This window comes from Paramisgurnus dabryanus, chromosome 19 (genome assembly GCF_030506205.2).
Source record: "Paramisgurnus dabryanus chromosome 19, PD_genome_1.1, whole genome shotgun sequence".
NCBI classification, from domain to species: domain Eukaryota; kingdom Metazoa; phylum Chordata; class Actinopteri; order Cypriniformes; family Cobitidae; genus Paramisgurnus; species Paramisgurnus dabryanus.
Genome location: NC_133355.1, coordinates 9,350,679 through 9,371,126, shown reverse-complemented (window position 1 = coordinate 9,371,126; position 20,448 = coordinate 9,350,679). Strand labels below are relative to the sequence as shown.

Genomic DNA, 20,448 nt, shown 5'->3' with positions numbered 1-20,448 from the left:
TACAAAACCACCGGAAGCAGACTCTGTCTTGAAAGTGTTTTGAAATAACTGCAGCTCTTTCCTATGCTTACTCTTCTTTAGATGAGATCATAAGCATTTCGTAAACAAATTTATATTCATAAACACAAGTCACTAATCGAAGACGGATTATAAATAGACTTTCAATCCTTGCAGTTGTTGTTCATCAAAGGCCATAAATTACGTCGGATAATTTTAAGACATCCCGGTACACCTTTAACCTCTCCAGATACACCAACCATCACCCGATATGCACGGAAACTGTCAAGCAGTGGGAATGGATCGACAGCTGCTCTTATCCAATGAAAGATGAGCGCCGTCGAGCGGCATCCAATGGCACGCAAGTGGGCGTGTTCACACGCCTTCAGCGCACCAGCGGAGGAGGTGTTCCTGGTGGCCATCTTTGATGCGCGAAGTGATTGTTTGGCGAATAGAAATAATAGGAAATAAAAATATAGCGTAAAAAGTTGGAAAATTGTGCCGGAGCCGAAAGGAATATTAAGAGGAAGAGTGAAACTCGAGAAAATAAGGTAAAGCATCCTTGCGTCGTGAAAGCGTCGTTTATATTACGTGCCTCTCTTTTCTCTTTCCCGTCCAATTAGTATCCAAGCCAAAAAGCTCGAGCCGGTCGCGTTCACGGCAGACCGGAATGGGTCGCGAGCTTTCTAACTCTACTGAAGTGACCGTAGTATATTATCAGAGCAGAAAAAGTATCATAACCGTATAACAGATAAATAAGAGAATCCACATGCATGCAGACAGTGGCTCTGGTTCATATCCATCACCATTTAAACATCCAACTGCTTTAATGAGCGCTCATCATCGGGGCTGTGAGGTTTGGGGGTTTAACGTTAACTTAAGACTGTATATACATTGCATGGTAGATAATAGCTAACGTATGGTCTTGAAATACCAGCTGTTGTGCTTGCACGCGCTACATTGTTGCGAGAATTCGGGGGATGCGCGCGACGATGTGTCAGATAACTTTGATTGACGTTGAGGTGACAGCATGTCTACATTTTACAATATTTTCAGTAGGTTCACTTTGTGACTGCTTTTGAACAGCTGCCACATTTCTACTGATGACTTAAACCACATATTAGTCTATATTGAGGTGCATCAATGCTTTAGAAAATGGTGCCAAACGAAATGTAGGTGTATGAAAATTCTGACTGTATTGACACTTGCCGCACTTGTTAGACAGTATCCATTTTTTCTAGAGAGTAGAGATGTCTTTTATGGTAGCATGTAAGCAAAAGTGTCTTTAAGTAAGTAGAAATTTAAAGTTTAAATGCGGTTTCATAAGTGCTGTACCAAAAATGTCTGTGTGTGTGTGTGAATGCTAGGGGCAGTTTCCCAGACAGGGTTTAGATTAATCCAGTACTAGGCCTTGGTTATTTTAAGCATTTATGTCGTTTTTACAAATTTACATTACAAAAACAATACTGGTGTTTATTTTGAAACAAAACAATGGCACTGTTATATGTTAAGATTCAAAGTAAGGCAGCTTAAACATTCAAAACTGCGCCATAGTCTTTGAAATGGGACTAAAAAAAGCTGTTTATACATGTAGGGCTTCAAAGACAGTTTTTGGTGGCATACATCAAAAGCTTTTTTTGTTTGCTAAAGGCATGAATCCCACTCATCTGAGGTTAAAAAAACTAGTTCACTCGCAAATGAAAAAATATTCTGCGTTGCAAATACTTTCGAACACGTGATACGTAATAATATTGATGCTCCTCTGTTGTCAATACAGTGAAAGTGAATGGTGGTGTGCCTTACATGTTTATTTGTGTTTGTTATTAAACAAAGTGGGATGAACAATGAGCCTTTTAGACATGTCAATAATGCATTGTTGTAAGTCTTTACCAAGTAATGTATGGTCTAAAGTGAGACCGAAATAGCATGTAATTATATTTCATGGAATTTTACACTAGTTTTTGTGTACATCCCAGTGCGTATCTTCTTAGGCATTTTTTACATAAACTCTTCTAACATAATGTAAAGAATGTTCTGTGGAATTATACATTTTGATATCTTTAATATTGACTGAGTAAGGTCATGTGAAATGATTTATTGAAATCAAACTAACCTCAGATTTAGACTATTAATCTTCAGCCACAGTCACAAATCTGCAGCGTATGTAATGTTTATATGCATGCATTGTGTATGTATACATGAATGACCAGAAATAGAGCATAGTGTTTCATTTATGTACTGTTTTATTTATTTATTTGTTTCAGTAAAAGAAGGCATGAAGAAAACATCATAGTCGAGACGTCATGGCTGATAAAAGGAAACTTCAAGGTAATCGCATATGAGAAAACCTTCAGTTCGAATCTAATATTGGAGTTTTTCCCACAGTCCTAAAGCTTATATGTTTATTAGCCTTCTTGGAAGATAGTAAATTACGTTATCCTAAACTGCTCATTTCTGATGTGCCTGGTATCACATTGTGTGTCATTTACTAAAGTTGTACTCGTCTGTCTACAGGTGAAATAGACAGATGTTTAAAGAAAGTTGCAGAAGGTGTAGAGCAGTTTGAGGACGTTTGGAAAAAGGTAAGGAACTGATACATTGTATTGTTGTATTGGGTTCAATATCAAATTTTATGATATGAAATGTAGTGTACATCAACCCCTTTCCGGACATGGAAAGGGGTGAACTGATCAGTATTTAGATGGATGATTAAAACCACATTTAAAAGTAAAAAACGCTCCACTTTTAAATTTTTGCAAGGTGAGGCAGTTTGCACGCTAAAACGCACACGGCCACAACAACAACCTTGCTCAGCATTTCCATTAAAACACACACAAAAAAGGACTTTGAATCCCTTTGCCACAGTGATTGAATTTGAATAATGTAATGAATATGACAATAACTACCTCCATGTAAATATTTCATTTTTAAAAAAGCGCTTTAGCGCTTTTTCCATTTCTTTCTGATTAAGTGCACAGAGATGTTATTGCATCTCTTTATGGTTTATCTTGGAAAATGAGGTTAGCTGGCCCAGGTGTATATTTGCCTTCCTGCAAAACCATCTAGCAGGAGAGGGTACACATCATGTGATCGTCCTCTCATACATTGAGACTGGGCATCAGTTTTACATTTTGTACCATATATTTGACCCATTTTCTTACCTCTTCAAGACTTTGCACTTAATTGAAAACCATCCATGTTTCACGTCTTCAATATTAGACACCTGAGCCAACCTTGCCCCCCCCATCTCTAGAAATGATCATGTTTTGGTCAGCTGTATGTCTGTGTTTTTTTCATCAGCTCCACAATGCAGCCAATGCCAATCAAAAAGAAAAATATGAAGCAGACCTCAAGAAAGAAATAAAAAAATTACAGGTGAGATTTTCCTTAGCCTATAAGTGAATGAGTACAGTTAAGTGTGTTTCCACCCTTGGAAGCCCAAAAATAATTTGAATGCATTGGCTTTTCCAGAGTGTAGGGGACATGTGCGCGTGTCCATTGAGCTTGACTCCACAGGACGAGTCTATGCATGCTTGATTTCAGGCGTCCGACTCTTTTTCATTTTCTTTTTCTTCTTTTTATGTTCTGTCTACATCTGCCTGTTTTGATTCCGCAGCGGCTTCGAGACCAGATTAAGACGTGGGTCGCCTCCAATGAGATCAAAGACAAAAAACAGCTAGTAGAAAACCGAAAACTCATAGAAACGGTAAGTTCGTGACCTTCCTGTTTGGTTGTAACAGAAGGACATCAAACTCATGAATAACGTCAGTTTTTATGATTTTAAAACTTTAAATTTGATTTTAGTGTATGAAGTACACTAGGAATTTCATGAGTTTTGGATATGTGGGAGGTACATTAGACCTTTTTATGCTTTTTGGGACCTGTGTCTAGGAGAGAAGTATAAGGATAACACTGTAAAGATAAAATACATTCAAATTAAAAAACAATGCTATTTCTAAATTTAAATAAGCAGACATGTGCAGTTTTGTCATTATACAAAGGCAGAGGTTTGCTAAAATTCTGGCCGGAATAAAGTTTGTATGATTAGGCTATTTCACAGAGTAATGATGATAGATGGCCTTAGTGGGCATCCCTCATCGCAGGTACTTTTAACTGCAATTTAAGATGGGCTTTCTGTTTCTTTCAGCAAATGGAGCGTTTTAAAATTGTTGAACGGGAGACCAAAACGAAAGCGTACTCTAAAGAGGGACTCGGTCTCGCTCAGAAAGTTGATCCTGCACAAAAAGAGAAAGAAGAGATCGGGCAGTGGTTAACGGTAAGAATCAAACGTGCAATTGAAAAAGATTTCATGACGTTCTCAGCATGATCCCTATCTCGAACCAATGGTATTATGTCCTGTTTTGCATAATTTATGATGCCACACTTCTGATTTGTACTTTTGTTTGGTTCAGAGCATGATCGACACTTTGAACATGCAAGTGGATCAGTTTGAGAGTGAGGTAGAGTCACTGTCCGTCCAGACCAAGAAGAAAAAAGGAGATAAGGAGGTAAGTTACTTTTCTACCACCATTTAGTAAAAAAGCTAAAAAAATAATTTTATTGGGGAAAGCCCATAAACGGCGTAAGCAAAAAATTATCAGCACAGGAAGTTTTTTGCTGATAACCCCTATTTCGTGTTGCATGTAAACACCTTAACCAGCTTTCTCGCAGTTTTCTTCATGTGGGCATGACATTTCTTTCACATGCGAAATTACTGAGAATTAGAGAAACTGCGAAAATAAAACATTTAAAGGTTCTGCAGACATGAGAAGAGATACTACAATACTGCCCTACAAAGGCAAAAGGCAGTAACTTCATTTTTGGTCGAAAATTAGTTTGTGATATTTTTGGGACATTCAAGACCTCCTTTATCATGTGGATAAGTATCTTGAGTCCATTTTGTTGTTTTTTCAAGAAAATTAAAATCAAGAAGAAAATAAACTAAAGTCACTAAAAGTCTAAACTTTAAAGTCATTTTTCTCAGTTCTACACTATAGCGAGTTAAGGTCTTTTGCCTTTGTAGGGCAGAATATAGCTTACATTATCTCAAATGTTTTCAACAATGTTTGAATCTGAGAATTAAATTTGCAGTCTTATAAACTGTTCCTAAATCCTGTGCAGACCGATCGGTCTGACATCAAAGTATTTTGAGAGCGATTTCAAAGCAGTACTCTTGTGATAGTTCGCTGTCATAATGCTGAACAATCTGCGCAGTGCCATATGTAGTTGTTCGCATACTGAAGTCACTCCTGGTTGTTTCCATCAAGCCACACTGTCGGCCTTACGTTATAATGTTACTTTAAAAAACTCTTTTTATTACGTCATCCATGCACAGGATTTGTGAGTCCTGTCAGATCGATTCCTACGGACGCTACTACAACTCCTATCATTCCACGCTTTTTAACAATGTTATCGAACTGCTGCGCCCATTTTTATTTAGCAATCTCTAGTAACCTGAGAAATTACATATTGTGCCTTGAAAATACCATTTATTATCTGTTTTACTCATCATATGACATCATTTGGAGTTTCAATGACTTTTTTCCATGCTGTGACCTCAGAAGCAGGATCGGATCGAGGAGCTAAAACGAATGATCGAGCGGCACCGGTTTCACATTCGCATGCTCGAGACTATCCTGAGAATGCTGGACAACGATTCGATACAGGTGGACGCTATCCGCAAGATTAAAGACGATGTAGAATACTACCTTGATTCTTCTCAGGATCCAGACTTCGAAGAGAACGAGTTCATCTACGATGACATTGATATGGAGGAGATAAGTAAGTTTTTGTTTTTGCGGACAAGGATTGCATTGAATGTTCTGTTCTCGATCATAATTATTTTTCACCATCCAGCCCAGCCAGTAGTGGCCACATCTCCGCCAGGCAACATGGACGATGAACTTTTCCAGCACTCCAGTTCTACGCCGACTTCCACGACATCCTCTTCCCCCATCCCTGTCTCGCCAGCTACTTGCACTACGGTAAGCTGCTTTTTCTCTCAATTATTTTATACATCGAGTTGTGATGCTTTTTTGTTTTTACAAACGAGAGATGAGTACAAATTGTTATGCGTGGTACTTACATGGTACATATTGAGTTATTCTGACTGTGTAAACAAACTGATATAAATGTTTTTGTATTAGTCAGAACTTATTATTGTTTATTCATCTTTTTTCCTTATTTGTGCCATTTGAGAATTCGGAAGATGAAAAGAAAAGAGGTCGTTCGACAGACAGCGAAATCAGTCAGGTAAGAAAAAATGTTTTCTATTAAAGGGACACTTTTTAATATCCACTTTTGTAGATAATATGCTCATTTTCCAGCTCCCCTAGAGTTAAACATTTGATTTTTACTGTTTTGAAATCCATTCAGCTGATCTCTGGGTCTGGCGCTACCACTTTTAGCATAGCTTAGCACAATCTATTGAATTTGATTAGACCATTAGCATCGCGCCTAAAAAAATAACCAAAGAATTTCAATATTTTTCCTATTTAAAACTTGACTCTTTTGTAATTACAACGTGTACTAAGGCAGACAGAAAATTAAAAGTTGTGATTTTCTAGGCAGATATTGCTAGGAACTATATTCTCATTTTGGCGTAATAATCAAGGACTTTGCTGCCGTAGCATGGCTGCAGGATGCGCAATGATATTACGTAGTGCCTGAAAATAGTCCCTGCTATTGATAGATACAAAGGGGACTATTTTTGGGCACTACGTAATATTATTGCGCCTACTGCAGCCATGTTATGACAGCAAAGTCCTTGATTATTACGCCAGAATGAGAATATAGTTCCTAGCCATATCTGCCTAGAAAATCACAACTTTTAATTTTCCATCGGTCTTAGTACACAATGTAACTTCAGAAGAGTCAAGTTTTAAATTGGAAAAATATCGAAACTCTTTGGTTATTGTTTTAGGCACGATGCTAATGGTCTAATCAGATTCAATGGATTATGCTAAGCTATGCTAAAAGTGGTAGCGCCAGACCCGGAGATCATACTGTTAAGATTCGTATTCTTTTGTATCAACATTGAACTGACAAATCCTCTCTTATTGCAGTCACCTATCAAGAATGGAAATCCATCTTCATCGCTATCCTCCTCGTCCTCATTATCGTCATCCTCGGGAGCCTCTTCAAACTCTTCGATCTCAATGGCAACCATCACCAGCTGTGGAAGCTCAATATCAGGGGGCAACATGGGAGTCTCTCCTCCAAACTCTAGCAGCTACAGTTCAGCAACCCAGCAACTATCACAGCAAAACCAACTTCAGCACCAGCCCAAAACCCCCTCCCAGTCCAGCACAAGCTCTGCCTCCATCAACAGTATCTTACTCCCAACACCCATCTCCACCTCACCACCCACAACCAGCATACCAAGCCCTCAAACGCCCATCTCCCAAAACCAGCCTACCGGTATGTTGGGTTCCACCTCTGTTTTGGGCCTGGGAAAGGTTACAACAACAACAACGAGCGTTGCGAACCAGATCCCCAGCCTGGCACTTTCAGGGATGCCGGCATCCTTAAGCAGCATGGCTGGGTTTTTGAGCGGATCTACGCCTTACGCGCAAGCGGCCGCATCAGGTTCAGTTAGCGGTGGGCTGTCGGGGTCTCTCGGGACGAATGTCAGCAGCACCAGCTCAAGTGGACTTGTAACCTCATTGGGACCCAACGGAAGTCTAGGGTCCACAAACCTCTTGGGCTCAGGTGTTTTCGGTCTTGGGTCGACACAGTCTGTTGTGGAGCCTCTGGTGGGTCTTAGCCCTGTGGGAGGAGGATTGACACCAGGGAGCAATATTGGAGTAATAGGCAGCAACATAGGGACCTCTGGGACTACAAGCTCATCGGGTATGGGAAGTGGAGTGTTACCTCAGCCGCCAAGTGGACCGAAACAAAATGGTGGTACAAGTAAGTTCAGCCCATCTGTCCATTAAAAAGAAACACATTTTTTTTATATAAAGCTGCAAATTTTTGTCCAAATTTGTAAAAATCAGTGTTCAGACCTGTCTGCTTGGCTGTAAATCATTTATTATTTGAGCTTTCTGCTAAAAAAGTTGTGGATTGCATCTTTAATTATGTACTATTGGAAGAAAAGACTAAAATAGTTTGATATGTGTTTTTCAGGTTATAGTGCCGTGGTAGCAGACAGCACGTCAGACTCCACCCTCACTAGTGTCAGCCAATCACAAAACAGCCAATCCTCCTTAAATTCGTCAACAAATCAGCCGTGAGTATTGGTTTATTTTATTCTACACTAATTCATTCTATTCACTAACCACATACGGACATAAATATTGAGATATTTTGCTTTTAACGGCTCAAGTGAGGAGCAGTGTGCAAAAAAATCACTATATAAATAAAACAGACTATGATTTTAAAATTAATTGTTTTCTATTAAAGCTGCTAAACTGCAAATTTGTGTCTCTTTAAAACAATTATTCTAAATGCTACTCTTCCTCCTGTCATAACAGTAAGGACAATGGGTCCAGCCTTTTGGGGTTGATGACTTTGCCGCCCAGCTCGCCCTCTCCATCATACAGCGAAAGTAAACCAGTTGGTGTAAGCCTGCTGAATGGTCCTCACTCGTATACACAGGCTGTCGACACCATCAAGGTCAGTCACACAATCTGCGTTAATTTTGTTGATGATTAATTTACGTCATAGTTTTTGTGAATGGCCAGGTAAAACATGCCATTCGGGAAAACTATGACGACAAAAACTATGCCTAATTTGTCTTTGTGTAGTCATAAATGCACACAATTTAAAAGTAATTCCATTCAATACATAAGTACAGACTGGAAGTTCACTTTGGTTCAGGCACGTAACGACAACGTGTGTGCGTCCTATGAAACGTCAATATTACTCGTGGGATTTAAAGAGCACATATTGTCCAATTCACGTTTTAAATTTCCTTTGTTGTGTAAGTGTGTATTAGCAATGTTAACGATATGCAAAAGGTACAAACCCCAAAGTAAACGATGATATGAGTTAATGTTTCCAACGTAAATCTCTTTTCTTGGACTAAAACAAACACACGGATTGTAGGCAACAGTTTACTTCCTGGGAGTGGTGATGTAAACAAGACCGACATTATCATAATTCCTTTCGCTTGGACTCACAGCCTGTAAATTAACTCCTGATAGCAAACGAATCTTTCAAACATGGTAAGAAGCGTCACATTTCCGGCTGACATCAGAAGTAATAAGGCCAGATTAGCTGGCCAATCAGGGACACAGAGCTTTTCAAATCTGTGCGTTTCAGGAAGAGTATGAAATCTGGAGCTATAAAAATGTACAAAATGTGTAAAATAATGTGTTCTTTAACCATAAACAACACAAACACATTGTATGATACCAAATACACTTTTTAGCAATGAAATAGGTGCACTTTAACTTTGTGTCACGCAAATTTGAATAGAACTTGTTTGCAACAATTGCCCTGTGCGAATTCACGTCTGTTCGCATCTTTGCATTGACTTTGTATTTAATCTACTCGCATAAATGGTTAAATTCACTTTTGGTGTGTACGCAGCATAAAACTAAGTTAACTTTTGCGGTCAAATTTAACACCGCACACAGTAAACCTTAGTGGCTTAGCACATTGTTCTTATATGTTAGGGTTAGTTAGTTAATATAATAATGTTTTTTTTACACCATAAAGTAAATGATACAATAAATCATGCTGTGGTTTTTCGTTTGAAAGTCTTTTTTAGTGATAGACCGATATATTGGGCCAATATTTGCGAGTTTTATGTGTATCTGCATCGGCCGATACGTGGCTGCCGTGTTCGCCGATTTTTTTCCGGCATTATTACAGACAGAGTGCTGGAAGCCACAAGCGATTGCAGGTCATGTGACTAAAAACAACCAACCTTTCCATGAGAACATTGAAAGCTCTGTCTAACAGCTGATCATACGCACAGAGTGTATAATTCTATGTTAATATGTTCAGTTTAATATAGTAAAAAAATGTTTATTTAAATTGAATTAATTAAACTGAAAAGTAACTCGCATTACTTTTTAAAAAAAAAGTAACTCAAATATTAATGTTTACATTTATAAAGTAATGCGTTATTTTACTCATTACTTAAGAAAAGTAATATTATTACGTAATGCGCGAGATTTGTAACATTTGGCATCATCATTGTGTCATTTTTATGATGTAAATTGATTGAGCAAAAGCAGTATCGGCTCAAGAAAATCGGCAGCCTGTATCAGTCATCGGCTAAAAATCTGCATCGGCACTAAAAAATCCATATCGGTCAACCCCTAGTCTTTTTTACACTGCTCTTACCCCAAGTTATCCTTTTGCTTAACCCCACTTTTGAGCGTTTTACACTTGACATTTTGAAATGTGGTATGTGCATCCTTTGCGTGCTTCTGGAATTGGAAAACTTACATCTGACCTCAGTGTACATTTATGGCAAAGGTTTTGTTCAAAAGGAGGGTCATATAAGATCATACCCATATAAAGACGGTACACTGCAAAATTTATGTTCTTACTTAGTATTTTTGTCTTGTTTTAATACGAATATCTTAATTAAGGAAGCAACCTTGATGAGCAAAATGACCTAAGAAATAAAGCCTTGTTTTTAGACAAACAACATTAAATCTAAGTGAATTTGTGCTTAAAACAAGAAAAAAATCTGCAAATGGGGTAAGCCATAAATAAAAAAATGTCTTACCCCATTGGCAGATATATTTTGTTTTGCATGTATTAAGCACAAGTTGACTTAAATTGTATATTAAAATACTATGTCATTTTTTTGCAGTGTATTGTCTCATCTTGTGTCCCGCTGGGAAAAGCCCAATATTTTACCAATACTCGATATATCGCCCCGCCCTACTTGTTTATAAACCCTGCTCTAAAGCTTACAGGATTAACCCTGGATTGCTGTTCAAAAGCTGTGAAATGATCATTAATCAATGATTTGGCAACAGACAAACATAAATCAATAACTCATTTAATATTTATTTGCTTGGTACATTCTAATAAACAGTTTGAACGGTTTACTTGAGAAATACAATCCAATGTTGCTAAATATTCATATTAAACATCTTTACTAAAGGCTTACATACTAACATTGTATCAAGAACCACGAAGATTCGCTAAATGTATTTGCCCCTTGTTCTTGGTCTCTGCAGCCTCAGGAGCCTCTGAGCTCTTTAAAATCCATGGCAGAGAGGGTTGCTCATGGCTCAGGGTTAGAAGGAGAGCTGTCTGCACTACATATCACTAGTGGTAAGTTTCTTCACATGTTTCTTTTAATCCTATTCTCAGTAATTCACCCTTGTATAAATGTGTCTAAAATTATATTAGTTTCTCTTGTTAACTTCTCTTCGTTCTGTTTTTGGTTAAGGTTGTAGCCTTTATGATTAAGTAACTTGGGACTGTTTTTAAAGGGACACCACTTTTTTTGAAAATAGATCATTTTTTCCAGCTCCCCTAGAGTAAAACATTTGATTTTTACCGTTTTGTAATACATTTAGCCGATCTCTGGGTCTGGCGCTACCACTTTTAGCATAGCTTAGCACAATCCATTGAATCTGATTAGACCATTAGCATTGCTCTCAAAAGTAACCATAGAGTTTCGATATTTTCCTATTTTAAACTTGACTCTTCTGTAGTTACGTCGTGTACCAAGTTGCAATTTTCTAGGCAGATATGGCTAGGAACTAGGGGTGGCACGGTTCACAAAACCCTCGGTTCGGTTCGTATCACGGTTCTATGGTCACGGTTCAGTACGGTTCTTGTTGTTATTTTTTCTTTAAATTTTTAACACTCTAGAAATGTATTATCTTATTGATGTATTAATTATCCATAATTTAGGATACAGTATTAAAAAAAAGTAATATCATGTAATCATGCACAAACTGAATTTGACTTTAAGCACATTATTGGGACCATCTCTGAGGAAAGCCAGATGAGATTTTGATAGAGCAAGAGGGAAGACATTGATGATTTCAACACGCTTTTCATTTATTTGGCAAAAAAGAGAATGTGTATTGCCATCTACATAAACTTTATGTGCATTTTTAGCACACAAAGATAACTTGCATTTATTAAAATGCCAACTTCAGTGTACCTCTTAGATTTATCACTGAGAGGCTGCTTTAATACTGAGAGTTTATGTGGACGAGAGAGAAACATAACCTTTACACCTGTAATATTTAAATCTCTTTAAGTCTCTTTTGTCCACTTTTGACCACTTCTGTCCTGATTACTTTGAGGGGAAATTTCTGAAATAAGATCGCGCAACTTTCACACGCTAGCAAAATGAAACTACGCGGAAATCAGCCGCTTTAATTTTATCAATGAAAGGCTAAAAATAGCGCTGAATACGAAAAGACGTAAAACTTTCAGTACCTCAGATTAGATAAATGGTCGGAGAGAATTAAGGCGGTCTCCTGTGGCTGTTCGAGCACATTCAACCCATAGACTGCAGTTCAATCTATTGTTTTATTTCAGCTGTCATCATGGGTAACATGAAATAAAAATATGTTTCCACACACCAAACTTATACGACGCTGGCGCATCCTCCAACTGCGGGCAGACTTCCTTTTCTCTCCCACTTGCCATTTCTACACGCAACATAACCTGCAGTATTTATACTCCAGACCAGTCACCTCTTCTTTCGCGCGAAAGGCAAACACGCAATCTGAGGTCACATACAGGGCATGAGACTACATTGCGCATGCCATGAACCGCTGAACCGTGCAGCACACACGCGCTACGAACCGAGACAAGCGAACCGAACGGTTCGGATTTTTTTCATGGACCGTGCCACCCCTACTAGGAACTATACTCTCATTCTAGCGTAATAATCAAGGACTTTGCTGCCATAACATGGCTGCAGGAGGTGCAATGATATTACGTAGTGACTGAAAATAGTACCCTGCTATTGAATAGGGCTGGGTATCGATTCAGATGTTCCAGATCGATTCAATTTCGATTCACAAGCTATCAAATCGATTCGATTCCGATTCTCGGTTCAATTTTCGATTCCGGTTCTCTGGATGCTTCCATACCTCTTACTTTTTTTATGTTTAGGTGGCATCAACGTCGATGAAGCACCTAAAACTGCCATTTTAAGCACTGAATGAAAGAATGACAGGCTCCTTGGCAGGGGCGTCAGTTTGTTTTGAAAAGTGGTGGGGACAAAAGATCAGATGAAAAAAAAACATTACAGCAGGACAGGAAAAATTTTGAATAACGGCCCATCAAAAATGGGCATAGCGTAGTAGGCCAGTCAACAACACGAAAATACTCAGCATAAAACCCTCAACAATGTCGACTGCACATCTAACAGTCCCTACAACACCAGCTCAACCGAACAGTGCCAAAGCACCATACTGTAGAAAACAGCAGCGCGTAAAGTCAATGATTACAATGAAATTCATTATTATGTAAAAGAAAACACACAAAAGCACACAACATAACATATGTGTCCCTGGACCACAAAACCAGTTGTACACTGCAAAAAATTATTTTCAAGAAAAACAATTCTTAGTATTTTTGTGTTGTTTTCAGTAAAAATATCTTAAAACTCTTAAATTAAGATGCTTTTTCTTGATGAGCAAAATGACCTAAGAAAATAAGTCTAGTTTTAGACCAAAAATACTAGATGTAAGTGATTTTGTGCATAAACAAGCAAAAAAATCTGCTAATGGGGTAAGCAAAAAATCTTGAAAATTTTTCTTAAACACTAAATTCAAGAAAAATTCAAGAAAAAATTGCTTACCCCATTGGCAGATTTTTTTGCTTGTTTTATGCACAAAATCACTTAAATTTGATATTTTTGGTCTAAAAACTAGATTTTTTGCTCATCAAGAAAAAGCATCTTAATTTTAAGAATTTTTAGATATTTTTACTGAAAACAAGACAAAAATACTAAGATTTTCAAAAATCTTAGTATTTTTGTCTTGTTTTCAGTAAAAATATCTAAAAATTCTTAAATCAAGATGTATTTTCTTGATGAGCAAAATTTTTAGTCAAAAACTATACAATTTGAGTGAATTTGTGCTTAAAACAATTTGTGCCAATGAGGTGAAAATGTTTTGCTTAAATTAAGTGTTTAAGAAAAAAGAAATCTTATTTTTAGATTTTTTTCTCACCCTATTGGCAGATATTTTTGCTTGTTTTAATCACAAATTCACTTAAATTGTATATTTTTGTCTAAAAACTAGACTTATTTTCTTTGGTCATTTTGCTTATCAAGAAAATACATCATGATTTAAGAATTTTTAGATATTTCTACTGAAAATAAGACAAAAATACTAAGTAAGAAAGTCATTTTTGCAGTGTAAGTCGCACAGGTATTGTTTAATTTTTAGAACATTTTAACCAAATGCTTTCAAAAAGTGGTGGGGACAAAATCAGCCATTTCAAAAAGTGGTGGGGACATGTCCCCAGCGTCCCCAGTGTAAATGACACCTATGCTCCTTGGTATCATCGCGCAAGGCAAAAAAGAGGGTGACATCTAGTGAAGAAGACTAGTAATTTGATTAACGTTAATCTTACATTCATTTTTTGCAGGAAAAAAAAATCGATTCTGCTCTTGAGAATTGATTCTGAATCGACCATGTATAAAAAACGATTAATCGAAAAATCGATATTTTTTTTTGCCCAGCCCTACTATTGAAAGATACTAAGGGGACTATTTATGACTGCTGCGTAATTTTGAATATCAAAACCCTTTGGTAACTTTTTTGGGCGCAATGCTATTGTTCTAATCAGATTCAGTGGCTTGTGCTAAGCTAAGCTAAAAGTGGAAGCGCCGGACCCGAAGATCAGCTGAATGGATTCCAAAACGATAAAAATCAAATGTTTAACTCGAGGGGAGCTGGAAAATGAGCATATTTTTTTTTAAAGTGGAGTCTCCCTTAAAAACCAGCTGTAAACAGGTTTATCTCTCTATATTCTTCATACTGCATTCTCCTTCTCTCCTCTCTCCAGATATCTTCCCCAGCTCTACGACTCCTTCGGGCACTCCTGCAGTTCCTCAGCTAATTCTGACGGAGGTGAACATCGCCCCTTCGTTGGGTGTGTGCCCACTGGGCCCTGTCCCCCTTTCCAAAGAGCAGCTCTACCAGCAAGCCATGCAAGAGTCTGCCTGGACGCACATGCCTCGCCCGTCTGATTCAGAGAGGATCAGGTGCGCCCCTCCACACATATACAATTCCTTAGTGCTCACTGATTCTGACTAGGGCTGTCACGGTTATGAAATTTGGCTGACGGTTAATTGCCTAATAAATTGAGGCGATTGTGGCGATTAATTGCCTGTTTTAGGGCTTTGACGGTTATGACCATTAATTGTCTATTTTTTTGCTTTGACATTTAATTCTCATAAATGTTTTTTCTTTGTTTATGAAATAATGTTCACATATTGTTGTGATTATTTAAATCTTTTGGAAGGTTTACCTGGCAGTAAATATTAATACACATAACACATATTTGATACAGTCTCGTCCATACAGGTGCTGCAGCTCCCCCTTGTGTTTTTTAGAGAGAAATGCAATCATTGCGGTGATCTGAAATCATCACAATGAGGTCAAACAAACGCGATGAGACAATTATTTAATCATTGTGACAGCCCTAATTCTGACAGCCTTAAAGTCTGGGGAACCATAAGATGTAGATGTTTTACATCAGTTTTACATCTGTTTTTATTCTGTTCATCTGTATTATGAAATGATCGTTTCCTTCTCTTTCGGATACGCAGGCAGTACCTGATGAGGAACCCCTGCCCAACACTGCCTTTCCACCACCAGGTGCCACCTTCTCATTCTGACACTGTGGAGTTTTACCAGAGACTGTCTACAGAAACCCTCTTCTTCATCTTTTACTATTTAGAGGTGCGTTTCTGTCTTTACTGCACTTCAAATGGTTAACATCCTTGAATCCTCAGTAATTACAAACCGTTTGATTTGTCCTTCAGTCAGCACTTAGGGTTCGCATTTGATTGACTGCTACTTTATTGATCTTGGAGAAAGATTACGATCAGATTACAGTCCCTTGTTATTGGCATATTGCTGGTGAATGACTGATCAGTCCTTTCTCTAGGGTACGAAGGCACAGTATCTAGCAGCCAAGGCCTTGAAGAAGCAGTCATGGCGGTTTCACACAAAGTACATGATGTGGTTCCAGAGGCACGAGGAGCCTAAGACCATCACGGATGAGTTCGAGCAAGTATGTCACACTTCACACTGAAAACTAGACGTACATTGTTTTTCTAATTTACTCACCCTTATACACCATCCCAGATGAACACTATCAAATAATATTATTATATGAAAATGCAGTCACTTGATTTGCTCATGCCTTATATTTAAATATAGAGAGGCCAATGCAGAATCACACTAAAATGTGCTATTTGCCATCAGCCAGACCGAAAGTGTCTGATAATGGAGAACACCTATATACACTCACCTAAAGGATTATTAGGAACACCTGTTTAATTTCTCATTAATGCAATTATCTAATCAACCAATCACATGGCAGTTGCTTCAATGCGTTTAGGGGTGTGGTCCTGGTCAAGACAATCTCCTGAACTCCAAACTGAATGTCAGAATGGGAAAGAAAGGGGATTTAAACAATTTTGAGCGTGGCATGGTTGTTGGTGCCAGAAGGGTCATCTGAATATTTCACAATCTGCTCAATCTGCTTTCACAAGTTGCTGGGATATTCCAGCACAACCATTTCTAGGGTTTACAAAGAATGGTGTGAAAAGGGAAAAACCTCCAGTATGCGGCAGTCCAGTGGGTGAAAATGCTTTGTTGATGCTAGAGGTCAGAGGAGAATGGGCCGACTGATTCAAGCTGATAGGAGAGCAACTTTGACTGAAATAACCACTCGTTACAACCGAGGTATGCAGCAAAGCATTTGTGAAGCCACAACACGCACAACCTTGAGCCGGATGGGCTACAACAGCAGAAGACCCCACCGGGTACCACTACAAATAGGAAAAAGAGGCTACAATTTGCACAAGCTCACCAAAATTGGACAGTTGAAGACTGGAAAAATGTTGCCTGGTCTCATGAGTCTCGATTTCTGTTGAGACATTCATATAGTAGAGCCAGAATTTGGCTGCGTATACAGTACGCTGTATTTATTTTGTGGTCATCCGAACCGTGAACTATTTAATGACTTAATTATTTCCATCTTTTTACAGGGGACATACATTTACTTCGACTATGAGAAATGGGGCCAGAGGAAGAAAGAAGGATTTACATTCGAGTATAGATATCTCGAAGACCGAGACCTTCAGTGACAAACAGACAAACACCAAGAACGGAAGACTTCTGCCGACATTCCGGACTGAATCAACACGCACATACACACTCTCTTTCATTCACAAAAGTGGAGACCCAGATGAATGTGCGGGGCTGTTTTATGTCTCGCTGGTGCAAAAAGCATCTGGGGCTCCAATCGTCCCCTTTGACGTGCCACTCCCTTTGTGACCCCGCCCCCTACTTCCATTAGACCTGACAGCATTGAATCTCAACTTCTCACACCCACCTTAGGTCCTGCAATTTTACGGAGCATTATTGCACCAAAGCAATATTTGAAGTAGCAGCAAGATTACAAAATACACAAATAGGTCTGCAGAATTGATTTAGCCGCGACATTAAACTGCATAAGCGGTAAAAGCATTTTCTGAGCTACAATAAGCGTTAATACCGTTGAAGTGAACATCAGCTTAAATTTTATGGCATAACCATTTTTTGCCATGCAGACATGCCCAAAAAAGCGCAGGATTTAATTCATACATATGCGCTTTATAATACATGCCCTGTGTTTTATTAGTGATATTTCTAACTTTGCTACCACTGTGATGAGAGACTTGAGCCCCAGCTAAAGCACATACTGTTAAAGGTGTGTTTATAGGCATTTACAAATAGCAAAGAAACCAAGTCTCTCAGAATTTGTGAGGTTGTGATAAAGACTCTGTGATCTGTGTTTAATATAAATATATATAGCTTTTTTGGGCTAAGAAAGGGAATTAACCGACGTGTATATTATTAGGCTAAATATATATCAGTGTTGTCACATTTTTCACTAGAACCCAAGGACGCATAGATTTCACATTTAACACTGTATGTCTTACGACATACTCAGAAATTTCCAGCGTTTCATGCAAAATATTGTTCCCCCTTTTTGTCTGTGCTGTACGGATTTGCAACCAGAGATAATTTAGTGCTGCTGAGCGGGATGTGGCCATTTGTTTTAAAATTTTAAATTCGTCAAAATTAGAGGCATTCAACTAGTACAAAATGCCCATGCACACCATCTTGTTTTTATTGCAACGTTTATCTTTCACGATGAGCGTGTGGAAGAGAGCAGAAATGTGAAGTATATATATATTTTTTCCTAACTGGAAAAGTGTTGTACAGAACGTTTGTTCTCCCCGATTTCATTTGAACGGCATGAGAAATTACACTCGTGAAGTGGACTGGAGTAAATAAAACCATTGCAATGAAAGTAAAGACTGTAAAATATAAATAAAATAATTACTTTTCAAAAAGAGGGAGTCTTGAGTTTTTTTTATTGCTGGGAATTTGAACAATATTGTTTATTTGCATGGCAATATCTAGAGCAATGGTCTCCAACATGTTGCCCATGGGCACCAGGTTGCCCACACATAGTCTGTTGCCCGCCAAAGCACATACTATTAATAGCCTCAATTTTAATATTTATTACATATTTTTATATTAGCCTGGATTCTTTTATGTATGTTAACATTTTAAACGATAATAAAACATATCAACAAGTAAAATAAAATCAACAAATAAAATAAAATCAAGTTTTGAGTGGACTAGTCCTACAGATTGATATATTCATTGTGGTGATCTACAGTATAGTCATATAGCTCACAGTAGTAAACACTAAAACAAAATACCTTCTTTGAACTCGTCTTTGCATGACGCCATGTTCGTATGTCATCTTATTTTTGTGTGTGACTGTGATGCATTAGGTTTGGACCACCAGTGGCTGCAGGCCCGTTTGAGTCATCTGGTTTTGTTTGTTTGTATATATGTGTGTGTATGCGTGCCAAGGCTTGTAGTGCTGCTGGCAGGTTCACTACAAGACTGACCTCATCATTGCCTCAGAAAAGACAGGGAGTAATGCCATGCCCCAGTACAAAGATTTTCTGTTTTTCATGTCACTGCAGATTGGGATGCTCATACTCCTCATGTACTAAAGTGTGTTGCTTTCAGACGCCAGTGTGATATTGAGAACAATGCTGTCTCCTTCAGAATGCCTCTTGAAACCATCTTGCCTTTTCACTGTAAAAATCACAATCATTTATATTTTAATCTGGGTTGGAAGTAGGTCTACAAAGTGGACGAGTACTCAAAACTTCGGCCAATGTAAATGTAGTAACAATCATTTAGTAATGTAGTAATACACTTGGCAATATCATAATAACAATAAACTTAACATAAACCTATTCGAATCAACTTTACAGTCAACTTTTATTTAAAGGGGACATTTCACAAGACTTTTTTAAGATGTCAAATAGATCTTTTGTTTCCCCAGAGTGCATATGTGAAGTTTTAGCTCAAAATACCATATAGATATTTTATTATAACATTTTAAAATTGCCACTTTGTAGATGTGAGCAAAAATGTTTTAGTGTGTCCTTTTAAATGCGAAAGAGCTGATCTCTGCACTAAATGGCAGTGTCGTGGTTGGATAGTGCAGTTTAATAGGCAGTATTATCCCCTTCTGACATCACAAAGGGAGCCAAATTCAATGAATTATTTTTTCACATTCTTGCAGAGAATGGTTTAGCAAAACTAACTTAATGGGTTGATGTTTTCCACATTTTGTAGGTTGACAGGGGCGCTGGGGACCCAATTATAGCACTTAAACATTGAAAAAGTCAGATTTTCCCATCTTTAATACATTTATACACTGTAACAACTGCTGTAGTTATGCAGGAGTTTGCCAGTAACTTACTGTAGATTTGAATTGATTAATTTATTGGCAACAGATTTCAAAGAAACATTAATATTAAACATTAACTTGTCTTTACATAATAAAATGATAAAGTACAGCATCATGCAAAGCATTTTGGGAACCAGAAATCCTCATCAACCGTTTTCAGGTTTTTTTCTGATTTTGGTTCCCAGAAACGCTTTGCATAATGCGGTATTTTTATAGTTTCTCCTGTAGATCTTCTTGATGTTTAATGTTCATTTATCTTTTAACAAACTATTGCCATTAAATACATTTTTTTTAAAACTACAGTAAGTTACAGCAAACTGCTGCAGTAAATCATAATTTTCAATGTATCTGGTTTTGCCTTGTTAACAAAAACGTTAATGCAATTATGCTTGAATTTATAAAAAAAAGTCAACTTTATCTGGTAGTTTAAAGTTTTTCCAAATATTTTCTTTGAAACCTGTGCTTTTGCCATCTTTCTTTAGAAATAAATAAATCCAA

The 20,448-nt window shown here is 37.8% G+C and overlaps 1 protein-coding gene across 2 annotated transcripts; it reads left to right on the top strand.

The window, feature by feature from the left end:
• The first annotated feature begins 394 nt into the window (after window positions 1–394).
• Window positions 395–18,505, top strand: cnot3b (CCR4-NOT transcription complex, subunit 3b). Of its 2 annotated transcripts, XM_065287926.2 has the most exons (18): window positions 395–548; window positions 2,262–2,325; window positions 2,512–2,579; window positions 3,298–3,372; window positions 3,614–3,703; window positions 4,145–4,273; window positions 4,410–4,505; window positions 5,559–5,778; window positions 5,854–5,981; window positions 6,196–6,249; window positions 7,062–7,908; window positions 8,125–8,227; window positions 8,472–8,613; window positions 11,145–11,241; window positions 14,956–15,154; window positions 15,722–15,854; window positions 16,063–16,188; window positions 17,171–18,505. In XM_065287926.2, the coding sequence occupies exons 2-18, from the start codon at window positions 2,301–2,303 to the stop codon at window positions 17,267–17,269; spliced, it is 2,631 nt and encodes an 876-aa protein (XP_065143998.1). In that variant the 5' UTR covers window positions 395–548; window positions 2,262–2,300; the 3' UTR covers window positions 17,270–18,505. The 2 variants fall into 2 exon arrangements, with proteins under 2 accessions (XP_065143998.1, XP_065143997.1); XM_065287925.2 differs by having other exon boundaries at window positions 5,559–5,981.
• The last annotated feature ends 1,943 nt before the right edge of the window (window positions 18,506–20,448 follow it).